General features: G+C 40.6%; 2 protein-coding genes across 2 annotated transcripts in view; one reads left to right on the forward strand and one right to left on the reverse strand.

The window, feature by feature from the left end:
- Nucleotides 1-216: 216 nt before the first annotated feature.
- LOC136886015 (hemolymph lipopolysaccharide-binding protein) overlaps nucleotides 217-24481 on the reverse strand; it is an 84814-nt gene continuing 60549 nt past the window's right edge. The window contains exon 4 of the mRNA XM_067158726.2: nucleotides 217-733. Coding sequence (XP_067014827.2) covers nucleotides 588-733 — 146 coding nt within the window. The 3' untranslated portion in view covers nucleotides 217-587. The remainder of the gene's footprint in view (nucleotides 734-24481) is intronic.
- On the forward strand, nucleotides 12347-16524 carry LOC137503079 (uncharacterized). Its single transcript, XM_068230519.1, has 2 exons — nucleotides 12347-12644; nucleotides 15359-16524. The coding sequence occupies exons 1-2, from the start codon at nucleotides 12529-12531 to the stop codon at nucleotides 16272-16274; spliced, it is 1032 nt and encodes a 343-aa protein (XP_068086620.1). The 5' UTR covers nucleotides 12347-12528; the 3' UTR covers nucleotides 16275-16524.

Genomic DNA, 24481 nt, shown 5'->3' on the forward strand with positions numbered 1-24481 from the left:
CATACTGAATGCAAAGAAAAAATGTTAAACCTTCATTTCTCACAATCACATTTTTCAAATTATTTTGTACCTTTCCTCAGCAGCTATTAGAGCCAGAGTAATGTAATTTTCAGTACTTGCTTATAGAGACACAAAATCCCTTAGGAGCTAGAATAAAGAGATTACAGTTATTAGAAACCAAATTATGGGGTTATTATGAACTGAAAAATGGGGTTGAAAATTTTTTGGAAATTAAAAATTTAATTTCTACCCAATCATTTCACTCAAATACAAAAATCTAGTTCCCAAAACTAACATATGTTTGTAAATTATGCACAACAAATTTCATAGTGATATGTCCATTGGTCTTGGGAGAAAGGTGCACTTTTTTTACAATGGATTTTCTAAAAATGATATCAACTTTTTGACCACACTGTGTAATATTTCTAACTGTAATAAAGCATTTAGACTTACTAATACCATTTTATTACATGTGCAAAATATGAAAATTCTATGTTGAAAAACAAGCCCACAGTGATTTTTTTAAACAAACACTGAATTATTGTTGACATCCCCCCTTAAATTTCAACATTGTACATGAGCTCTCTTCACTGTGGGATCTCGCAGATGAAGGGCAGTCTTCCTGTACACTTCTTGTTAAACAGCTCACCTGAGGAGTCAGCAGCGGCGCACTTAAGATCAGTACGTTTAATTGGGTAACCAGGCTTCCACCATGTGCTGAGAGCAGGCTCACCTGGAAACACAGGATGTAGTAGATCATGAAACTTTACCTTTCTTCATATTACCCCAGTGAGAAAGTTGTTTTATTTGGTGGATTAATACACCACCATGGGTAGGGACCATAGGAAATAACCACGGTATTCACTGCCAATAGTAAGAGGATAACAAAATTAGTCCCATAGGCTAATAATTTTGGAGCATGAGTTAGTGACCATGGAGACCCTAGCTGAGTCCTGGCATAGTTTTGCGAGTCTCCTTACTTTCATCTATATTTGGTTAACACCCGCTCTTGTCCGACCACGACGATATTACATTTTCGATGCCTGGGAGTCTTTCATTTCCACCCTTCCCTTTCTTTAGCCGATACCTTCATCTCTCAAAGTGTAAAGCCTTTTCATTCATTTGTTCCATTGCTGGATGGCTGCCCAGTTACAGTTCCTCCCAAAATAAAAATACCGCCATACCAGCACGCAATAATTGAAAATACCAATAAATAACAAATACCGTCATAGAATGTTGACCCAGCTGCCTCAGAGACGATGGAACCTTGACGCTAAAATGCGCCACAGTAGTTCTAGTCGTTGAATAGTCCAGGGAAGAATTTGAAGTTCATCCTGATGCTCCTCAAACCAAGATCATAACTAGTCTAGCTGGAGAACTGTCACCTGGAAAGCTTGTGGCTATGTCTTGTGATACGTCTGTTCACCTAAAATGTTATCTTAGTCACTGGCAAACATTCGTCCGTCACAAGTAAAAAGCGCACCGTGCAGTCATAAACCTACAATATTATAAACGACTAGTATATAGCGGAAAATACTAGATGAAAAGTAATTGGAAATAAGAAACGAACATGTTAATGTATCTTGAGAAACACAAGCCTGATAGTCGTAATTACTAAGAAGTATTTTGAAAATTTAAATAGGCTGTTAATAGTCTTACGAATATAAGATGCACTTTCAAAAATATCCGGCACTTGAATGGTATCAGAACAAGTATCACGAACCATATCGTGTGCATACATGACTACACAGCGGGGTGGAGATTTTTATCCCTGTATGTAGAATGCTTTTTTCTAACTTAACTACAGTCAATCTTGTTTCCTTGCAGAAGTGAGTTTTATTAACTGAACTGCCATCACCACACTCTAAGGAATCAATGCTATTGTACATTATTTGATCATGTACCGAACAATTCAGATATTAAATTGTTCGTTCCTTGAGCACAAGATCGCTCGTTGTTAAAAACACGAAATCCCACTGGCATGAAAAGAGGAACTAAATAAATCTTGTTACAATCTTTAATTTAAACCTGGGCCGCTTCCCACTCCCACGGCTTTCCTACCCTATTGTCGCCATAAGTATCGGTTAGACGTTAAGCAAATTGTACACTTAAAAATACTGTGGAGGTAACGTGATTGAATACATCAGAATTGTTAAAATGATCCATTCACTGATAGATGGTATTTAATACTTTAACAGTTCAAGTTTTTGTAATCCATAACTGGTACCTATGATTCCCGTTTGCTCAATACCTCTGTAGAAGGCAACAGAAGTTACCGTGTAGCTATGCAGATCACCACACGAGGCAATCACTTTGCTGAAGTTGAAATATTCTCGTTTTCTCAATAACGCTGCGAATAACAAGTAAAATAGGGATTTTGCTTAAGGGATCTGGCCAAACTCTCCTCAAAGCTACCGATTTCTAGTACTCGGCCTGCTTGTAGCACCGTATCGAAACATGCCATGCTGTGTTCCTCTGTGTAACAACCGAGAAACAAGAGTCCTCCATGCGATGGTCTTCTAAGGAGCTACTTCCCGTGTGTAGGTTTTCTTCTTTCATTGAGCACATCCACTGATGAATCTATGTCTATCCAGATCTGTCAATCGTAGTGAACATGTTATAAAAGACAAAAACATATCTAAAACCAATAGAAACCAGTGAAAGTAGTATAAGTGGACAGTTCTAGCGCCTCCGCCTCCACAGGCCCTCCGCAGAGGCCTCCTCCTTACGCTCTCGGGAAAGGCCTCCTCCTCACGCTGGCTAAGAGCGCGACCCTAACCTTACATCCGCCATCTTGGAGGGGCTTAACCTAACTTTTTATGCGTAAGAGAGCTAGCCTAACCTCATGGAAGGGCCTAACATCAGTTTTACAGCTGGATGCCCTTCCTGACGCCCAAGAGCGCGAGCCTAACATCACATCCGCCATCTTAGAGGGGCTTAACCTAACTTTTAACGCACAAGACAGCAAGCATAACCACATGGAAGGGCCCATCCTCAGTTTTACGGCCGGATGCCCTTCCCGACGCCAATTGCACAACATGGCGGCTATAGATGGCTCCTTATGAGACGCTGCCTAACCTCACATCCGCTATCTTAGAGGGGCTTAACCTAACTTCTAACGCACAAGACAGCAAGCCTAACCTTATGGAAGGGTCTAACCTCAGTTTTACGGCAGGGTGCCTTTCCCGACGCTAATTACAAAAGATGGTGACTACACATGGCTCCTGATGAGACACCTTAAGGGTGCTTGCGCAAGATGGCGGCTGCTCTTATGAGACGGCTTAAGGGTGCCTACATAAGATGGCTGTTACTCTTATAAGACGCCCTAAGGATGCTTGCGCAAGATGGCGGACACAAGATGATGGCTATACACGGCTCCTTTTGGGACGCCTTAAGGGTGCTTGCACAAGATGGCTGCTGCTTGGAGGCTAACGTGCCGTGCTGGTTCGATTTATTAAATTTGGGGCTCAAATGCAAAATGTTAAATATCTCGAAAACGGTGCGTCGTAGAGCAAAACGGAAAAAAATTCTGCCAAATACGTCGGTTTGAGGTATCAGGAACATGATAGCATAAGAAAAAAGTAGTCTGATGATGAGATCAACGGTTCGGTTCCTACTTAGGCCCTTTGGCGTTTGGTCTGTTTTAGCTTGTATTGAAGCAAGTTTTCGTAACTTGATTAGGTGTTGCTATGGTAGAGAGTATAACTTGCCGTGCTGGTTCGATTTATTAAATTAGGGTTTAAATGCAAAATGTTAAATATCTCCAAAACGATGCGTTGTAGAGCAAACCGGACAAAATTTTTCTGCCTAATACTTCGGTTCGCAGTATTAGGAACATGATAGCATAAGAAAAGAGTAGTCTAATGATGAGATCAGCAGTTCGGTTGCTATTTAGGCCCTTTGGCATTAGCGGCTATCTAATTCTACAAGGTGGCGGCTATACATAGCTTCTTATGAGACGGCTTAAGGGTGCTTGCACAAGATGGCTGCTGTTTTTATGAGACGCCCTAGGGACGCTTGCTCAAGATGACGGCTACAAGATGGTGGCTATACATAGCTTCTTATGTGGTTGCTTAAGGGTGCTTTCACAAGATGACTGCTTCTCTCATGAGACGCCCTAGGGATGCTTGCGCAAGATGGTAGCGATAAAATGGCGGTTATACACAGCTCCTTATAAGACGGCCTAGTGGTGCTCACACAAGATGGCGGTTATACACAGACTCTTATGAAGAAAGCTAGCTTAGAGGCTCCTGGCAAGATGGTGGCTGCTCTTATGCATGCGGTGGAGGGTAATTTGAAATTCCACGTGCTCTTCAAAGCTACATTTTTTCGACAGCGGCCATCTTTAATCAACAGAGCATCGTGCTGCCATCTTTAGCTACTACCTTTGAAATGTGGTGGCGGCAATGCCCACGTGACATCCGTCATTCACCATCTTTAATTAAAAGAGCACCGTGCTGCCATCTTTAGCTACTACCTTTGAAATGTAGTGGCGGCAATTTGAAAAATTCTACCTGGTTTTGATAGCTGTCAGCTGCCATCTTTAAACAACAACGCATCGTGCAGCTATCTTTACAGCACTAAACCTCATACCTCCGAAATGTGGTAGTGGGTAATTTAAAAAATTCCGTTACCTATTATCTTTAAAGAGTAAAACTTTAGTGGATTCGCGAACCTAACCTCTCATCTACCATCTTGAAGGAGGCTATCCTTAGTTTACGACAAGATGCCCTTTCCGACGCTAATTAGCACTTAGAGGTGTCATCTTCACGGACCTTAACCTCACTTTTAAGGACAACAGAGCATCGCTCACCTCACTGCTGCATCTTCACGGCGCTAAACCTCAAGGTTGCCACCTTATGCATGTCGTAGCGCGGAATTTAAAATCCAACAACAGAACATCGCTAACCTCACTGCTGCCATCTTGACGGGGTTAAACCCCGCTGTTGCTACCTTGGTTATACGCTTTTGCGTTAGTTTACTGTTAATCGCTAAGTTGTTCGCATCATCGAAATAGCGAGTAACAAGTGTCTAGCAGATTTAAAGAAGAATCTGTTCGCAGAAGGTAAGAGTCCGTCATGGAAAATCCTATTTCTAGGTATATTTGCAAAGAGTGTGGAGAAAGCATCTTCCCGAGTCTATCACAAGAGACGTCATGAGATATGTAGAACAATTTTTCAATGCAAACGTTGTAGAAGAGAGTTCAAGAACGCATAGAACGCTCAACGTCATGAAGCCGCGTGTAATGTAGCTTCATCGGGAACAAAATAAAAAGAGCTCAACCACATTCCAGCGAACACTGATTTATTTTTAAAAAGTACACCTCTGCGAGAGATTTTTAATTCTCCCTTGTTGTCTAGGTCTGCTACAATTTCTGTTACTAAGCATAAACTTCAAGATAAAGAGAGGCAAGATCATGATTATGATAATAAGGATAATGATGTTGATCAAAACAGTAGTAAAGGGAAAGTAGAAGAAGAAGAAAATCTTAATGTTTCATTGCCATTACAGCTTGATGATTTTACTTCATTTCCTAAGCCTACTACACGTTCTGTCGCAGTGCAAACATCTCAAGAAGAGATGCAATGTAATGAAGAAGACAATGTCAACGCTTCATTGCTACCGAAACAAGTCAAGTTTGTACCTAGAAACGCTACTGCTAAAGCACGTATTACATCAAAACAAGTCCCTACACATCAACTGTCTGCATATAGACTCAAAGTTCACAACAAGCCTATCTTACCCTATGTAGACATAAGATACTGTAAAGACCCCAACGTACTCGTAAAACGTTTGCAACTGCTAAGAGCCTATCATGATGCTGGTTACACAGAGTACAAAGCAGATATTTTTGAAATAGAGCATGAATTACGTCGTGTAGGTATTATTAAGTAATAGCTCTCTCTCGACAGTACAGCAGCTTAAACACCTTCCTACAATCCCAGCGCGTACCCTCACCTAAGTCATCCTTCTGTAGTATATATAGTCAATCGAGTAGTTATATTCGTATAGATTGTTTTCCAACATTCTCCCTTCGTTAGGGTGTTAACTCCGCCTCTAGATGTAGAGCCTGTCTCAAGCCCGGATAAAGAGAGGAGAGGCACCCTAGTCCATTAGCCCCTTAGCCCTTTTGCCCATTAGCCCTACAAGTAATGTGCGGTAATCTGATCTGCTTAGAACAAAGGTATCCCTGACATGTTCTAAACACATGTTGTGTCGAGTACAGTGTTCGATTCTAGTCTTGTTATTACTTATTTAGTGATCTGAACACATGTTCTAAACGTATGTTGAAGTTAACGACATCGAGTACACTGTTCGATTCTAGTTTTGTTATGTTTCATTCACTTCTTTCGTAATCTGCAAATCTAAACGTGCACAACTATGATGACGTCATCGCTGCAGTACTCTTGCGTTTATGGTGCATTCCTTTGCCTCCTTACTCTTGAGAAAACGATCAAGTCTAAACATGCACAATGACGTCATCACTACAGCACGTGTTCACTCTAGCCTTCGCGATGCATGTTTATACTTGTACCTTAACAGAGAAGAAGGTCATAACAGCAGCCACCATCTTGTGTAGTAACCTCTAAGTGCTAATTAGCGTCGGGAAGGGCATCTTGTCGTAAACTAAGGATCACCTCATTCAGGATGGTTGATAAGAGGTTAGGTTCGCGAATTCAATAAAGTATTACTGTTTAAAGATAATAGGTAACGGAATTGAATAAATTACCCACCACCACATTTCGGAGGTATGAGGTTTAGTTCTGTAAAGATAGTGGTACGATGCTCTGTTGATTAAAGATGGGAGCTGTCAAAAAAGCACGTAGAATATTTTAAATTACCCTTCACCACGATGAGGTTTACTGCCGTAAAGATAGCTGCACGATGCGTTGTTGTTTAAAGATGGCGGCTGACAGCTATCAAAACCGCGTAGAATAAGGAGCCGTGTGTAGCCACCATCTTGTTTCCGCCATCTTGCGCAAGCATCTTTAGGGCGTCTTATAAGAGCAGCAGCCATCTTATGTAAGCACCTTTACGCCGTCTCATAAGAGCAAACTACACAAAGGCGTTTGCAAATATCACCAGCAGAGGTGTGATAAAGATCAATGTACTGTAGTATCTGCAACAGCGAGCTGTGACCTGACTCTACTCGTTGGAAACTGCAGGGAATACACAACGTGCAAATAGCAGACCCAAATAGAATCAGAAATCGTAGTAGCTACAATAACGAAACTGGAAAGGCAACACAGTGAGATTAACGACAAATTCAAGCATATCCTTCTTTCGTAACTGAAAATAAACGAAAATCACAAAAAATATAAAAATTCAAGCGCAATAGAAAACGAAAACTGCTTCCGAAGACAATTTTGTGAAGGTAAAAGGAGCAATTACATGTACTTTGATGAGCGAATCTGAGGTCCAGTGAAATAGACGCCAGACACCGCGTTTCATGGCTACACGTCCTCTGGTCAGAAGAAAACATACCTCACAGACTATCAGAACAGTGAAGTTGGTTTTGGTTGTCTTAGTATCGACAACGTCACTATTTGGTTTGAGGTTTAGGAGATTCTGTAGTGAGTACACAGGATATTGATGATACTGCCACACAACTTTCATTCAATGTCTTCGAAGTGTTAGCATCTCATTTTGGGAATTACTGTTACTACTTCTTCACCGACAATCGACAGGGACTGAGTTAACACACTCCTGTCATTAGAACAGCGACAAACAACCATTCTACAAGTGTTCCTTGTAATTCGCCAGGAAAAACCTTCTGAGATGTCGCACTTTCCATTATCCCGAAGTACCTTTGAGAGCTGTTCATTATTGACAAAAAAGCATCTTTCACGTAACAATTTTGAGAAAATTGACGTTCAAAGAGAGGTATAAATTTTCTATGCGTAGATTACTGGATCCATTCACAGTCTTAAAGAACACGCTGCTCTATCTTGGATTAGCAGAATTCGAGTACAGGGAGACAACGATTGACTTCTTGAAGGTCACGACGAATGGTTCAGGATTCACAACGTGAGGAACACTACGCATCATATTTATTTTCACGACAATGTAGCACTTTTAGAGATCGAGGAGTCCAAACTGCGATGGTTAGAAGATATGATTGCAATGATTTACTTAGTTAAATTCAAAAAATCACACACAAACTAAATCGAGGAATTTTTCAGCAATGACTTATCCACCGGGAGATACATTCGGTACTCTTCAAAATCTGGTTTCCGTTTTGTCCTCACAAGAAAGTTCTCAAGTCACAGAATCGAGAACACCTCCCCGTACGTCAGGAAGGTCATCCTATTGTTAAAATATGTCACCACACCAGAGAGTGGAGATGACCTCCAGTTTGTCTCAGAAGGAGTTAATGACCAGACAAGTGCTTTTCTATCTGCACTGGAATTGTTCCTCGTCATTGAGTGCAAACGTTAAGGTCAAGGACTGGACCACATATTCTACCAATCAGAAGTGAGAAAGCCTGCTACAATACACTGTACTGCGTTTTGCACTTGCGTCTGATATAAATCAGTATCTTAGAGGAATATAATGGTCTGACTATGATATAAGTGTGACCTGTAATCTGGAAATTCAGAAGTTGTAGCTTGCTACCTGTGAGAAATATTAAAGTCTGCAAAGGCCGCTGAATTTTATCAATCACGGTGATATACATATCCTTCTACCAAATTCACGGTGATATATTATGATGATGATGATGATGATGATGATGATGATGCTTGTTGTTTTAAGGGGCCTAACATCAAAGGTCATCGGCCCCTAATGGTACGAAATGAAAGAACAAAAATTGCAAAGGCATCCACTGAAAAAAATAAAAATAAAATATGGCATGAAGGATGAATGGATGGACAGGAACGCAACAAAACACAAAACAAACAAAAACCAGTGGATCGGACTCAATACAGATCGAAAATAACATTATTACCGACCAAGGAACCACTTATAAAGCACAATGATGCTTGGTGTCTAAAGGGGGTGCAAAATCCACGTCTAAGGCCCCACAGAATGGTACATGTCGCGAGTAAAATAGAACCATGGTATGTGTCATGTTGGGGTATTAATCAGAAGTAGCGAAGACTCACGGTGTTCCACAAAAGATGGTACTACTCACAAGTATTGCAATACGTACAAGTAACGCAGACCTATGGTGTGTCTCACACAATGGCCCAACTCAAGAGTCAACGCAAACCGAGAAGGTTCCCCACCTAGGTGTACTAAACACGGGCGCCGGTATTCCCGTGGTGTTCCTCACATAGTGGGTACAAAGCACAGGCAACGCAGACCCACAGTGCTGCTCATATAATGGTGCAAATCACAGGCTACGCCCAGACCCGCGGTGTTGCACACATGGGTACAACGCACGGGTACTGGAATCCACTAGGCCAGGCTTTTACTGCTACTAATCACAAACCTATTTCGTACCGAATTTAGTGGTACTACTCGCAAGTACAGGCAACCTATGGTGTTCCCCGCGTGATGGTACGATTCAAAATTAGTTTCATGGTTCTAATTCAGTCAGCCCTTGGTCACCCCTTTTAGTCGCCTCTTACGACAGGCAGGGGATACCGCGGGTGTATTCTACATGTGCGTCCCCCACCCGCAGGGGGAAGTGTGTTTGGTCCGCGAGAGGTATTTTATTTCCCTTAAGTCCGCCGGCAAGCCGGTTAGGATCCCCCTATCCGCCACCTGGGACGCGCCACGTGGGAGTATCACCTCTTCCCCTGCTACGCCTGCGTAGCAGGTTCGTGGATATATTATGAAACTGAGACAGAATTTCCGTACGGTCGTCATAACTCCACACTATTCGTTATACATAAAATTATTTTCGAGACCATCTGAGCGAGAACCTAAAAGTATATTGTAGTCCTGCAAAGCGAAATGTGGTTATTCTAAGCAGGTTTCTGGGCCCTGCCTCACGAATTACTTCAAGTGATCCGCAGAAAATAAGGTTATGTTTAGTAAGAAATCGGCAAAACACGACGTCAGCCACGGTTACTAGACTAGACGGTAGGGGTCATCAGTTGGGTGCGCAGTAGCAAGCCACGCCTCCTGACGTCACGCGTTCCCCACGTTCGCTAAACGAAGCAGAACACCATTAGTCTAGGGATGGTGGTTACCTTCTCAACAGTGTACTGCTGTGTTGTGCTGTCGCTGGTTGCTCTAACCACGATAGACATCACAAGGACTTAGACATTAAATTGCTCCAAAGAACAGTGAAACTTTAAAATTTGACGTGATTTACGACCTGACATTTAAATTTGCCACCGAGTAGTAATGATTTAGCGAGTCAGTTCAGTAAAGATTGTGAAATAAGGGCACAAAAGCGAAGCCATCGTAAGGAGATATGGCAAATTTTACAATCGCAGGCGCCAATTGAAGCAGAAAATGTTAATAATGCAATCTTGAGGAAGGAATTAGATAACAAAAGTAAACATCAGTCCGCCTCTGTGGTGTAGTGGTTAGTGTGATTAGCTGCCACCCCCGGAGGCCCGGGTTCGATTCCCGGCTCTGCCACGATATTTGAAAAGTGGTACGAGGGATGGAACGGGGTCCACTCAGCCTCCGTACGTCAAATGAGTAGAGGTGTCTTCTATTCCCACCTGAGTCATCCTACAAGTGGTTTTCCGTGGTTTCCCGCTTCTCCTCCAGGCAAATGCCGGCATGGTACCAAACTTAAGGCCACGGCCAGTTCCTTCCCTCTTCCTTGTCTATCCCTTTCAATCTTCCCATCTCCCCCACAAGGCCCCTGTTCAGTATAGCAAGTGAGGCCGCCTGGACGAGGTACTGGTCATTCTGCCCAGTTGTATCCCCCGACCCAATATCTCACGTTCCAGGACACTGCCCTTGAGGTGGTAGAAGTGGGATCCCTCACTGAGCCCGAGGGGAAAACCAACCCTGGAGGGTAAACAGAGTAAGAAGAAAATGGAAAATGAATTTAGTGCCTTCCATGGAAACTACATTAAGAAATGTCTAGGAGATTTTAGGTTTTTAAAGGAAAAAAAAGAAAAGAAAAACATCCTGATCTTGAAGATTTCGTTGTTTTATATTTCGTTAGAACCAGAACGTTCATAAGGATGAAAAACATAAACAAACATAGGCAAGAGGTGTAAACGAACTCCTGATTTTGGAGTAATGTAAAACAACCAAGTGAAAATCTGGTGTAAATATTTTGTGCGGAACCTATATAATGTATACAGTTTTACTACTATAATAATAATTAGGAGTATTCATTAGGTATTTTAAAATATTGAACATTTGATCGCACTTTCTGACTGAGGGTTTTCTCCGAACCGCATTTCTATATGGCCTAAGCCTGTGGAATCATGTTTCCCCACCAAAAAATTGTGACTCCTAATATGGTGGAAGAGGTTGACGTTTCTTCAGAGGATTTTTAACAACATTCCACCGGCCAATACACATTTATAAATAATAACTTATACATAAATATAATATTAGATGTTTTTAATACTACTCAAGACCAACTATCCACCAAAACAACGGTAAAAAGCATCTCGCGTGATCGGTCATGTTTCTTTAATTTTTGTAACTAGTTTTAGAAATACCGAGCTCGATAGCTGCAGTCGCTTAAGTGCGGCCAGTATCCATTTTCGGGAGATAGTAGGTTCGAACCCCACTGTCGGCAGCCCTGAAAATGGTTTTCGGTGGTTTCCCATTTTCACACCAGCAAATGCTGGGGCTCCACCTTAATTAAGGCCACGGCTGCTTCCTTCCCATGCCTAGCCCTTCCCTGCCCCATAATCGCCATAAGACCTATCTGTGTCGGTGCGACGTAAAGCAACTAGCAAAAAAAAGTTTTAGAAATAAAACTACGTATAAAATCGTTCTAAAATCACTGTATGGATAGAAAATACGAAAACCGAACCGTAAATACTTTATTTGCGAGGCGAAAGATAATTTATTAGTGAGAAAGCTACTGGAATTGTTCATGTTAAGCACAGTGTTATGTTCTGAAAAATACTGAAATAAATTACAACATAATTACCTACACATAACAACTGGCAATTATATTTAACATAAGTGAAAAATATTTAGCAAGTGGTTAAATGAAAACAAGCAAATCATTAATAGAAACGCACAATTACAATGGGTCGTGTTTACTGCAAGCCCGGCAGTGGGGATCAGATGACGTCACCAGCGAAAGCGCGTGACCCCTACCGTCTAGTCTAGTAAAGGTCCGCTCCCACCTAGTGGAATCGAATCGAACCGAACAGTCGAAATTTCCGCTCGGCCGCTCACATCTAGCAGCCAGCAGCGGAATAGAATCGAACGGGATTCTACGCGGGAAATATAAGGCACGCAATGGACAGTTTAATAGCGCTAGCACTTTTGTGTGAAGAGGCGGAAAATGAAGATAATGAGAGGAAAAGAGATCGGAGAAGATTCTGGGTACATGAAATTAATTTAACAAGAGAGCCGAAAGGAGAGTATGCAACTTTATTTGAATATTTATTGCGCGATGAAGCTAAGTTTCGGCAGTACTTCAGAATGAGTGTGTTGAAATTTCAACAACTATTTCAGATGGCAGAACCACATTTAACGAAACAGTTTACAAGATTTCGTGCACCAGTACCTCCTCTTCTGAGAATGATCGTCTGCTTGAGGTAAGTTGTAAAATTTTTAAGCCAAAACCGAATATATATCATAATATATGATAATGACAATTATGTGGGTAGGCCTATGTTTAGACACTTCGTTATCAATCCTGTTGAGTGTTTCCGGCAAGTAAGCTTATTGTGGGCAAGTTTTATTACAAATTATTGACGAAATTCTAGCGAGCTGTTACGGAGAATGTTAATTTCTCCATAGCAGTACCGATATTATTTTAACGTCAACTCGAACGTGAAGCCTAACCAGTCGTCAGCTGACTGGGAAATTTGATAGCAATAGAAGTAAATAAAAGCAATAATTGTTATATAATTACTGCAGTAGAAATGCAAACTAGCTCCATCACTTCACCGTGAAATAATCATCGCATGCATCTCTACCGGTACCTACCTTGTAGAAATTTACTGGAAAGAGCAAGTTGGCGTAATCCCGCCGTGATCTTCTAATTTTACTTATTTGTTCTATTCCCTGTCGAATAAGAGTTTTGTGAAGTTCGAAAGCTACTCGGTGTGAACTTATAAGATAAATGACTTATCCTTATTCATATATTCGTTATTAATGGCTATAAATAGGTTTTTCTGCTGCATTCAAACTTTGAGTTTTAGGCCTAAATTCTAATAACAGCCTATATCGAAATAAAATCTTGATCATGACCTTTTAGAGCATTATAAAACTTTGCATTTGTTATTCCGGCTACTGACAACCTATAGCTATTCTGTTCTACTTTTTTGAATTCCTACAAGACAGCAAATTTAAATTAGTGTGGTGCTTTCCAAGTATTAGTGGGCTATTATGTTCTGTAAAATTAGGACTATAGATTGTAAGAGTGGAACTTGAACTCACATAAAAATATCAAAGGAAATATGTTCAAACTTAAAAAAAGAATAAGGAACGTAAAATACTTTCAACACCAACAACTGAATTACCCCCAGAATATCAGAAAAAGTTGAATGAGAGAAAACTGTTCATTTCATACTAGGCCTATTGGTAGACAGATAGGAATAGTCCTGCATAGAATCCTCATTAGAATAATAATTTAAATCCTCTAAGTTTATAGCATTAGGCTTGACAGCAGCTTTATTAAACATTATTAAATTTAAATTTGCTGTCCTGTGGAAAATCAAAAGTCAAACAGTATAGCTGTAGGGTGTCAGTAGCCAGAATAACAAATGAAAGGTTTTATAATGCTTTAAAAGGTCATGATCAAGATTTTATTATAATATAGGCTGTAGGCCTAATTAGAATTTAGGCATAAAACTCAAAGCTTGAATTACTTAAATTTAAATTTTCACTGAATAACTAGGGCTACTAATTTTTAATTGCACTCTGGTTGTACCTGATAATGAAGGTGCCCCAAGTTCTTATTGGAACTAAAACAAATTTTATTTTGTTTTTAGTTCTTGTTTGAGGTTGTTCCCAATAAGTTGGCCCACTAATTGTTAACCTAATTTGAATGATATTTGTACCAGTAGTACTAACATGGTTGATGAAAGTAGATTTGTCTCCAGTACCTATGTTAAAACATTATTAATGGGAGACCTTGTAATAAATATACAGGCAGGTCTCTTAGCAAACTTTTTACAACCTGTCAGTAAGATATTTTCTAATTTCTTGATTCATTGGGACCAGATCATATGAGTTATAGGAAGCAGTTGATATTAATTTTGAATAACTCGTAACAGGTCGAAGGTAGATACCACTACAGAGAGATTAAAAGTAGCATTCATTGATAACACATGTGATATACAGGAAGGTTTCTTGGAATACACCATAATATGAGGGACTAATGTATATTTTAAGAAAAAGTTTACCCAGTTTTGAAGTTTCTGAGAATAATTACTTGAGGTAAGCTGCAATAATTTTAAATTTAATAAAAACAGTAATTGAATCTTAAAATAATCTATTTTATTACAACTTACAGCAGTGAACAGAACAACAACAAAATAATGTACTTTTTGTACTCTTCATTGATAACCCTGTCGGTTGACTGCTTCCATCTCAGCATCTGTCACAGCTTCTAGTACCCTTCTCTTTGTAGCAATTTCAAGGTCCAGAGGCAAAGATTTTACAGTCTCTGCCATACTTAAAAAGAAGTGTGTTATTGCATCAGTTTTGTTTGTTTCAAGAGGGTTCACCTTTTCCAGGTAATTAGACAAAACTGTAGCTACAGATGTGGATGGAGGTGTCTGGGATCGTTTCCTTTTAAAACCAGAATGCACTGTTTTTGTTGATGGTGATATTGTTGCCTGTGAAGTAGATGGTTTTTCTTGTGTGAACTGGTTAGGATCTGCAGCACAAGTTCCTTCAGTGGTTTCTGGCTCAATATACACTACAGACTCAGGTGTTACAGGTTCGGTTGATATAATGGTGTCATTGTCATTCAAAAGAAAATATTGAGTTGGTTCTATTATTAAATTCTGGGATGTGTTTTCTGTGGAAATATTGGATAACTGTGGGGAAATTGGTGCAAGGTATGGCTTCAAGAATGACAGCTCATTCTGAAATCTCCAGTCTTTTTTTACCCCTCCCTGACTTCCACTTTTTTCTTTCTTGATCAGAGATTTCCTGTAGCATTCTCTCAAACGCTTCCAGGATTCTTTACATTCAGTTGCTGGAAAAGAAAACAGGCCCATAAGTACCATAATTTAAATTTGTAACATAAATACTATATAAGGCAAAATATAGTGAACTGTTCTCTATTTTGTTTCAGGTTCCTTGCTACAGGGGATAGCTTGCGAACAATTTCGTTCAGCTACAGGTTAGGACATTCCACAGTCGTCAAAATTGTTAATGAAACATGTGAAATTTTATCGAACATTCTTCATCCTATATACATGCCAAAACCGACTGAAGAAAAATGGAAAAGTGTTGAGAAGGGATTTCAAGAACGATGGCACTTCCCAAACTGTATAGGTTCCATTGATGGGAAACATGTCATCATACAAGCACCAAATAAAAGTGGTTCTTTGTTTTATAATTACAAGGGCACATTTTCTATTGTTCTTTTGGCATTGGTGGACTCGAACTATAAATTCATAGCCGTGGATATTGGAGCATTTGGTTCTAATAGTGATGGAGGAATTTTTCAAAATTCAAATTTAGGAAAAGCGCTGGAAACAAAAAACTTGAATATTCCGGAAAAGAAAAATCTACCTGGTACGGATATCCATTTACCCCATGTTATTGTAGGGGATGAAGCATTCCCCTTAAAGACTTATTTGATGCGACCTTACTCCAAAGCTCAATTAAATGGCAACAAAGAAAAGAAAATATTTAATTACAGACTCAGTAGAGCGCGAAATGTAGTAGAGAACACATTCGGAATAATGGCTCAAAAGTTTAGACTGTATCAAAGACGTTTGCAGCAAACTCCTCAACATGTAAAGAACATAGTTTTCACAACTTGTGTACTGCACAATTTCTTGAGAGACGATGTAATTTCGTTCGTTGAAGAGGAATCGTTAAATTCAACTTCAGCAGCTCTGCAGCGGTTGCATTTTACAGGAGGAAATGCTACTTCTGTTGCAATGGGAGTACGTGATGAATTTAAAACTTATTTTAATGCAGTAGGTTGCGTACCATGGCAAAACGACATCATTAATAGAGGTAGACTGAACACAAATTAAAATCTGTGAAGTGTTTGTTGTCCGCAGCAAAGTGTAGCACTTATGAAATTGTTCAATGTAAATATATATTTTTTATTGTAAATACTGTAAATATAATAAATATAGGCCTAAGTGATGTCAATTATCGTACTAGTATACTATATGTGTACTTCAACATGATACAATTTTATAGTAAGGTCAACAACAATTATGAAATAACTTGTATATAATCTTTCTAACCTGTTTGATTTTGTATTTCCTTGCTTATTTCCTCCCAGGCATTGTCTCTTACGTTGTTGTTACAGTAGTGCTTGTGGGACTTGTCATAAAGAAAACTGTATTTCTGAACTAAACTGATCAGCTTTTCTGTGTCCATTATTATAAATAAAGCAAATTAACTATCGCAAATTAAAACGTCTCTTCAATCTGTAGGAAACAGCTGACTTCCACCTGATACACATTTGCCGCCAAATCCCCGAACGAAAGATGCCGATCGTTTACGAAGTTACACGAATGTTGATAATTCTGTTCGATTCCGCTCCGCTAGTCGAAAAATATTCTTGGCAGAGAATCCTGTTCCGTTCGGTTCGATTCGATTCGACTCGTGGCGATCGCCATCTCTATCTCCCATTTAAACACATGTTAAAAAAAAATTCTGTTCGGTTCGATTCGATTCCATTCCACTAGGTGGGAGCGGGCCTTAACCGTGACGTCAGCTATGAATAGCGATCGGAGTAACTGAATCTGATGGTGACTGGTGGTGATTATGGAAAGAATGATTATAGTAAAATATGACGACAGGTAGCACATTTAAACAGGAAGCGACACATTTTTATTCACTCATGCTGTTTGTCTACGAGAACACTTATTGTCGCACACGTGAGTCCTCTTCTCGCAATGAGTGTGTTGGTGATCAAGAAACACTCAGTACGCTGCTAGTTGGTAGTAACATTTCTCACATGACGAGGATATTTTTTAAAAAATAGAATGTGCATCATTAGATGCAATTCACTTCCCCTACGCGATGCAGGAGCATTCACAGCCGTTTCCTAGATGTGAGAAACATTTCGAAGGAGTTTTTGACGGCTGCATCATTGATTAAACGCTTTCGTGCCCAACCATGACTCCGATATACTGTTGTCGTGTGACGTCCTAGTTAGTGAACCATGGGCAACGGCTGAGGGGCCGAGTAAGTGGTACTGAGAGTCGGGACACCGTTCGCTATGGAAGAGTGTCGTGCACCTCGGACATATTCTGAGTCATGTCGTTCTTTGTTCTCAACAGGCTAGGACTGTACAATCAACCGTACGTTGCTAATATGTTAGAGGAGAGATTCTCAATTGGAGTATGTGTAAGTATTGTAGCAACCTGCTTCACAGAATTTATGGAGCTGAAGATATTTTAAGAAAGCCTATGGGAGTAAAGTTTTTCCACTTCCTTTTTACTGTCCAGGACTCTTTGGGAACGAAATGTAATTCGATATGCATCTCTCCATATTAATGGGGCTTATACTACACTCATGCTCATAAATTAAGGATAATTGCATATTGTGGTGCCGCACAACGTGGCACTACACAAAACTGGCGCCAATAGCATAGGCACATGGTGAACACAATCGGAACATATCTGTAAGTCCACGGTATTGGTGATAAGTTGCGAGAACCGTCCCAAAACACATGTGCTACAAAACGCCACTGTTTCCTGCGCATGTACCCCGACATCAGTATGGGATATGATCACCATGCACACGCACACAGGCCGCACAACGAGTTGGCTTACTCTGGATCAGGTGGTCGAGCAGCTGCTGGGGTACAGCCTCCCATTCTTGCACCAGTGCCTGTCGGAGCTCCTGAAGTGTCCTAGGTGTTTGAAGACGTGCAGCGATACGTCGACCGAGAGCATCCCAGACGTGCTCGATGGAGTTTAGGTCTGGAGAACAGGCAGGCCACTCCATTCGCCGGATATCTTCTGTTCCACGGTACTCCTCCAAGATGGCAGCTTGGTGGGGCCGTGCGTTATCATCCATCAGGAGGAAGGTGGAACCCACTGCACCCCTGAAAAGGCGGACATACTGGTGCAAAATGACGTCCCGATACACCTGACCTGTTACAGTTCCTCTGTCAAAGATATGCAGGGGTGTACGTGCACCAATCATAATCCCACACCACACCATCAAACCACTACCTCCATACAGGTCCCTTTCAAGAACATTACGGGGTTGGTATCTGGTTCCTGGTTCACCCCAGATGAGAACCCGGCGAGAATCACTGTTCAGACTATACCTGGACTCGTCCGTGAACATAACTTGGGACCACTGTTCCAATGACCACGTACTGTGTTCTTGACACCAGATTTTACGGGCTCTCCTGTGAACAGGGGTCAGTGGAATGCACCTTGCAGGTCTCCGGGCGAGTAAACCATGTCTGTTCAGCCGTCTGTGGACTGTGTGTCTGGAGACAAGTGTTCCAGTGGCTGTGGCAAGGTCCCGAGCAAGGCTACCTGCAGTACTCCGTGGCCGTCTGCGGGCACTAATGGTGAGATGTCGGTCTTCTTGTGGTGTTATACACTACGGACGTCCCATACTGTAGTGCCTGGACACGTTTCCTGTTTGCTGGAATCGTTGCCATAATCTTGAGATTACACTTTGTGGAATGCCCGTGCTACGACCTGCTGTGTTTGACCAGCCTCCAGTCGCCCTATTATTCTACCCCTCATTACGTCATCAATAAGTGTTCCTTGAGCCATTTTCACCACACAGTCACCATTAGCACTTCTGAAAACATGTGCACTTACTCGCTACACCGTACTCTGACATGCACCAACACACCTCTGCGTATTTGGACTGCTGCCAGCGCCACCGTGCGACGACCGCAGGTCAGATGCACCACATGGTCATACCCCGAGGTGATTTAAAACCGCAAACCGCCCACCATGGCGTTGTTTCACCATGTATCAGCATTATCCTTAATTTCTGAGCATGAGTGTATAAATTAAGTACAACTGGGCGAGTTAGGGTGAGTCAGGAATTAATGATTTTCCGGTAGTGGGAGATAAGAAGTGTTGAAAACGGATGGGCATTGTGTGGGGTACGGAGGGAAAAGGGCAATAAATTATGTTTTGGTTTAATCCGGTGAACTCTTAATAGTTCCGAGCAAATTAAAGTACAGATGGAAGGAATATATCTCGAGGTCGCGAACAACCGAGCTCGCAGAGTATTAAGATCAGCCTGGATACCTTCTGACTTGACGACAGCAGTAATTGCACCTATCTGTAAGCAAAGGAAGGACTGCTGGAACCATCGAGGTATTTCAACGACACAGCTGATGGCGATTCGTCCGCAGACCGGGCAATGTGTTCACTGTTATTTTTGGGAGGGATAAACCGATCTTGTTATGAGAGTATGTTTGATGAAAATCGCTATAGTTTCAGACCTCAGATTGGTTGTCATGGTCAGATCTTCAGTATGCATCAGATAACTCAAAAGTGCTGTCATATGAATAACAAGTTTTCTTTAATTTTCGTTGAAGGCATGTGGCAGAGTACTTAGGGAAAGAATGTTAGCCATACCGAGAGAATATGGGATTAAGGGTAGATTATTAATATCATACATACATACATACATTATCATTATAGACTGTTATGCCTTTCAGCGTTCAGTCTGCAAGCCTCTGTGAATTTACTAAACGTCGCCACAATCCTCGATTTGCAACTATTGTTATGGCCTCATTTAGTTCTATACCTCTTATCTTTAAATCGTTAGAAACTGAGTCTAACCATCGTCGTCTTGGTCTACCTCTACTTCTCATACCCTCCATAACAGAGTCCATTATTCTTCTAGGTAAACTATCCTCCTCCATTCGCCTCACATGAACCCACCACCGAAGCCGGTTTATGCGTAAAGCTTCATCCATCGACTTCATTCCTATATTAGCCTTTATCTCCTCATTCCGAGTACCCTCCTGCCATCGTTCCCACCTGCTTGTACCAGCAATCATTCTCGCTACTTTCATGCCTGTTACTTCTAACTTGTGAATAAGATATCCTGAGTTCACCCAGCTTTCGCTCCCGTAAAGCAAAGTTGGTCTGGAAACAGACCGATGTAAAGATAGTTTCGTCTGGGAGCTGACTTCCTTCTTACAGAATACTGCTGATCGCAACTGCGAGCTCACTGCATTAGCTTTACGACACCTTGATTCAATCTCACTTACTATATTACCATCCTGGGAGAACATACAACCTGAATACTTGACATTATCGACCTGTTCTAGCTTTGTATCACCAATCCGACATTCAATTCTGTTGAATTTCTTACCTACTGACATCAATTTAGTCCTCGAGAGGCTAATTTTCATACCATACTCATTGCACCTATTTTCAAGTTCCAACTGTAGGCTTTCGGCGCAATCAATCAAACTCATTTATGTTGATGGTAGAATGTGTTCTTGCTTCAAGGTACTTACAGTTGTGGGACATGGCTGCAATCTTCACTCTTGTTGTTCATAGTTTGTAAGGATCATCTACTGAAAGGTGCATAGTGCCAGGGATGGATTCGGTTCAACACATCGTAAGCATTTTGGCCTGCGCACATTACTTGGTGTTAATGGCAGACAGAGATGAAAACCTGCAATCTAATTTCTTGGAACTTGAAATGCAGTGGAATCTCGAGATCTCGAAACACCTCGGAAGCTAAAATTTATTTCGTATTATCGAAATTTAGAAATGTAGAGAATATCGCTTTTGGGCATGTATAGCACATCCTATGTATCCACGGGATTATACTGAATACATTGATTTTAACAGTATTTATAAATATACTGTGCCCTAAAATGATTTGGGAAAATGGGTGAGCATGAAATCAAGGGTCGATATGGGTTAAAATAGGATAACGAGTGCTTAGGATGGCTAGATACACAAAAGGGTTAGCCTATAGCTTAAATTCGAAGGAAAAGAACAGCATTCAAGAATACAAATATATTTTATGAAAAGCAAATAAGAACAATAACAAAAGAACATGACATTGCCTCACAAATCCAGCATTGCCTTAAACATAACAGACATCTACGCTATGGCATAAGCGTTGTAAATTAAGTGGAATGAAATTAATGAATTTACCTCACCATCAGCATAGGTTCCATATTTAAATGTGGCTTCACTTCCTTTTTATGATATATCCAGTAAGTTCCTCACTTCGTTATCACACACTGTCACTTAGGTGTATAGTTTAATATTTTGGGTCACTCTAGTTTGAATTAAATAGCTTTGAACTGTATGATTTGTTACCTCATATTTACCTTAAGAAAACAGATCAAAGATGGTTAAATCACTGATATCACTTCTTCAGAAATATACTTATATGTTATTTAACCTATTAAAAATAAATTTACATTGTACTGTCACTAAAGTACACCCACTGAGAACTCTCTTGGAAAATACAAGTTAAATTTTAATTCATACCACAATCATCATCATCATCATCATCATGTAGGCTAATCAACAGTTATGCTGGAATTTGTGGCAACATAATCCGATATGATTTCACTATAGGAATGAGTAAGAAATAGAATGATACAAACTCACATTTGGTCTTCTGCACCCACCGTGTGGTCATGGCGGTCTCCATGATTCATACCTCGTGGTTAGGCGTTTTGGAAGTTCTTCACGACCTGAGTTATCCTCCATGATTGAAGCTTTCATAGTGGTGTTGGAAAAGGCTGCTGGTTGGTTGATCATCCTTGGACTCCTACTCATGTCGAATCCAAAGTGAAGGAAAAATGAGGACGACGTAAATCTTGAGTATCATAAGATGAAGCCTCATCCCAGATGAACTCGTGCCGTGATAAAATCAAAACACTTGCGCATCACCTCATTTACACAACACTCACTTCGAACAAAATCGATGTCTAAGGTGTAAAGTTATAACAGCTTTAACACAAGATAACTTCTTAATCTAAATAATTAATTGTATCGGTTTTCCACTTTGCATACTTAAGCGCATTCATGTTCCACATGATGAACTTAACTTGACGATCTGTCAGCAATTGACGTGCACATGCCTCACTTCGCACAGGGGAAAAATGTATCTTGACTATAAAACATCAAGAATCAGCACACTCAGATCATGGTTCATGAAAAACAAAAAGAATACGCCTTTTTAACAAAACGTCTGAATTTTTGCACAAATTAGTACGTACTTCTCTGCATTTGGCAGTCCATTCAGCCAAGTGTCCAATTCGATGTGCTATCTCAAATAAAAATAGAACTCGCGAATACGTGTTTAAATTTATTCGACTCCTTGACGACCTTGGAGGTTTTGAACATCTAACATTGATTTTTTTTTTTTTTTTTTTTTTGCAAGTTGCTTTACGTCGCACCGACACAGATAGGTCTTATGGCGACGATTGGACAGGGAAGGGCTAGGAGTAGGAAGGAAGCGGCCGTGGCCTTAATTAAGGTACAGCCCCAGCATTTGCCTGGTGTGAAAATGGGAAACCACGGAAAACCTTTTTCAGGGCTGCCGACAGTGGCATTCGAACCTACTATCTCCCGAATACTGGATACTGGCCGCATTTAAGCGACTGCAGCTATCGAGCTCGGTAACATTGAATAGACACTTCATATTGTAAAGACGTTACTCCATAACGTAACCTTCTCGAAACTTCGAATGATTAACAATTCACAAATACTTAGCCGTACAAACTCTTCGTCTTGTAACAACGATATTCCGCATAGAATGGAAAGATGAACGAAGTTATTCCTGACGTTCTGACAATGTACAAACTCTACTTGTTATAAAGACGATGGGGCAATAAACCAAGTTCTTCTTGATGGACGTATTTATTCCCTCCATGTTGATCAAAGATGTTGGATGGAAAAACGTATTACTTCCGATTACCATTGGGTGGTCGAAAGAACATGTAGCGAAGATAGCACGCATGAGCTTTGGAAACATCTGAATGGACGCGTGCATGTAATCATTCCGGGTACAATACAAAGCAACTCTATTTTACGGCATCACTTCAATTATAACCGTTATTATAGTAAAGTTATAGAAAACAGATTTTTTTTCAATCAATACTGATCTGCATTTAGGGCAGTCGCCCAGGTGGCAGATTCCCTATCTGTTGCTTTCCTAGCCTTTTCCGAAATGATTTCAAAGAAACTGGAAATTTATTGAACATCTCCCTTGGTAAGATATTCCAATCCCTAACTCCCCTTCCTATAAATGAATATTTGCCCCAGTTTGTCCTCTTGAATTCCAACTTTATCTTCATATTGTGATCTTTCCTACTTTTATAAACGCCATTCAAACCTCTTCGTCTACTAATGTCATTCCACGCCATCTCTCCGCTGACAGCTCGGAACATACCTCTTAGTCGAGCAGCTCTTCTTCTTTCTCTCAATTCTTCCCAACCCAAACATTGCAACATTTTTGTAACGCTACTCTTTTGTCGGAAATCACCCAGAATAAATCAAGCTGCTTTTCTTTGGATTTTTTCCAGTTCTTGAATCAGGTAATCCTGGTGAGGGTCCCATACACTGGAACCATACTCTAGTTGGGGTCTTACCAGAGGCTTATATGCCCTCTCCTTTACATCCTTACTACAACCCCTAAACACCCTTATAACCATGTGCAGAGCTGTACCCTTTATTTACAACCCCATGTATGTGATTACCCCAATGAAGATCTTTCCTTATATTAACACCTAGGTACTTACAGTGATCCCCATAAGGAACTTTCACCCCATCAACGCAGTAATTAAAACTGAGAGGACTTTTCCTATTTGTGAAACTCACAACCTGACTTTTAGCCCCGTTTATCAACATACCATTGCCTGCTGTCCACCTCTCAACATTACCGAGGTCACGTTGCAGTTGCTGACAATCTTGTAACTTATTTATTACTCTATAGAGAATAACATAATCCGTAAAAAGCCTTACCTCCGATTCCACTCCTTTACTCATATCATTTATATATATAAGAAAACATAAAGGTCCGATAACACTGCCCTGAGGAACTCTCCTCTCAACTATTACAGGGTCAGACAAAGCTTCACCTACTCTAACTCTCTGAGATCTATTTTCTAGAAATATTGCAACCTATTCAGTCACTCTTTTATCTAGTCCAATTGCACTCATTTTTGCCAGTAGTCTCCCATGATCCACCCTATCAAATGCTTCAGACATGTCAATCGCGATACAGTCCATTTGACCTCCAGAATCCAAGATAT

This window comes from Anabrus simplex, chromosome X (genome assembly GCF_040414725.1).
Source record: "Anabrus simplex isolate iqAnaSimp1 chromosome X, ASM4041472v1, whole genome shotgun sequence".
Lineage (NCBI taxonomy): Eukaryota > Metazoa > Arthropoda > Insecta > Orthoptera > Tettigoniidae > Anabrus > Anabrus simplex.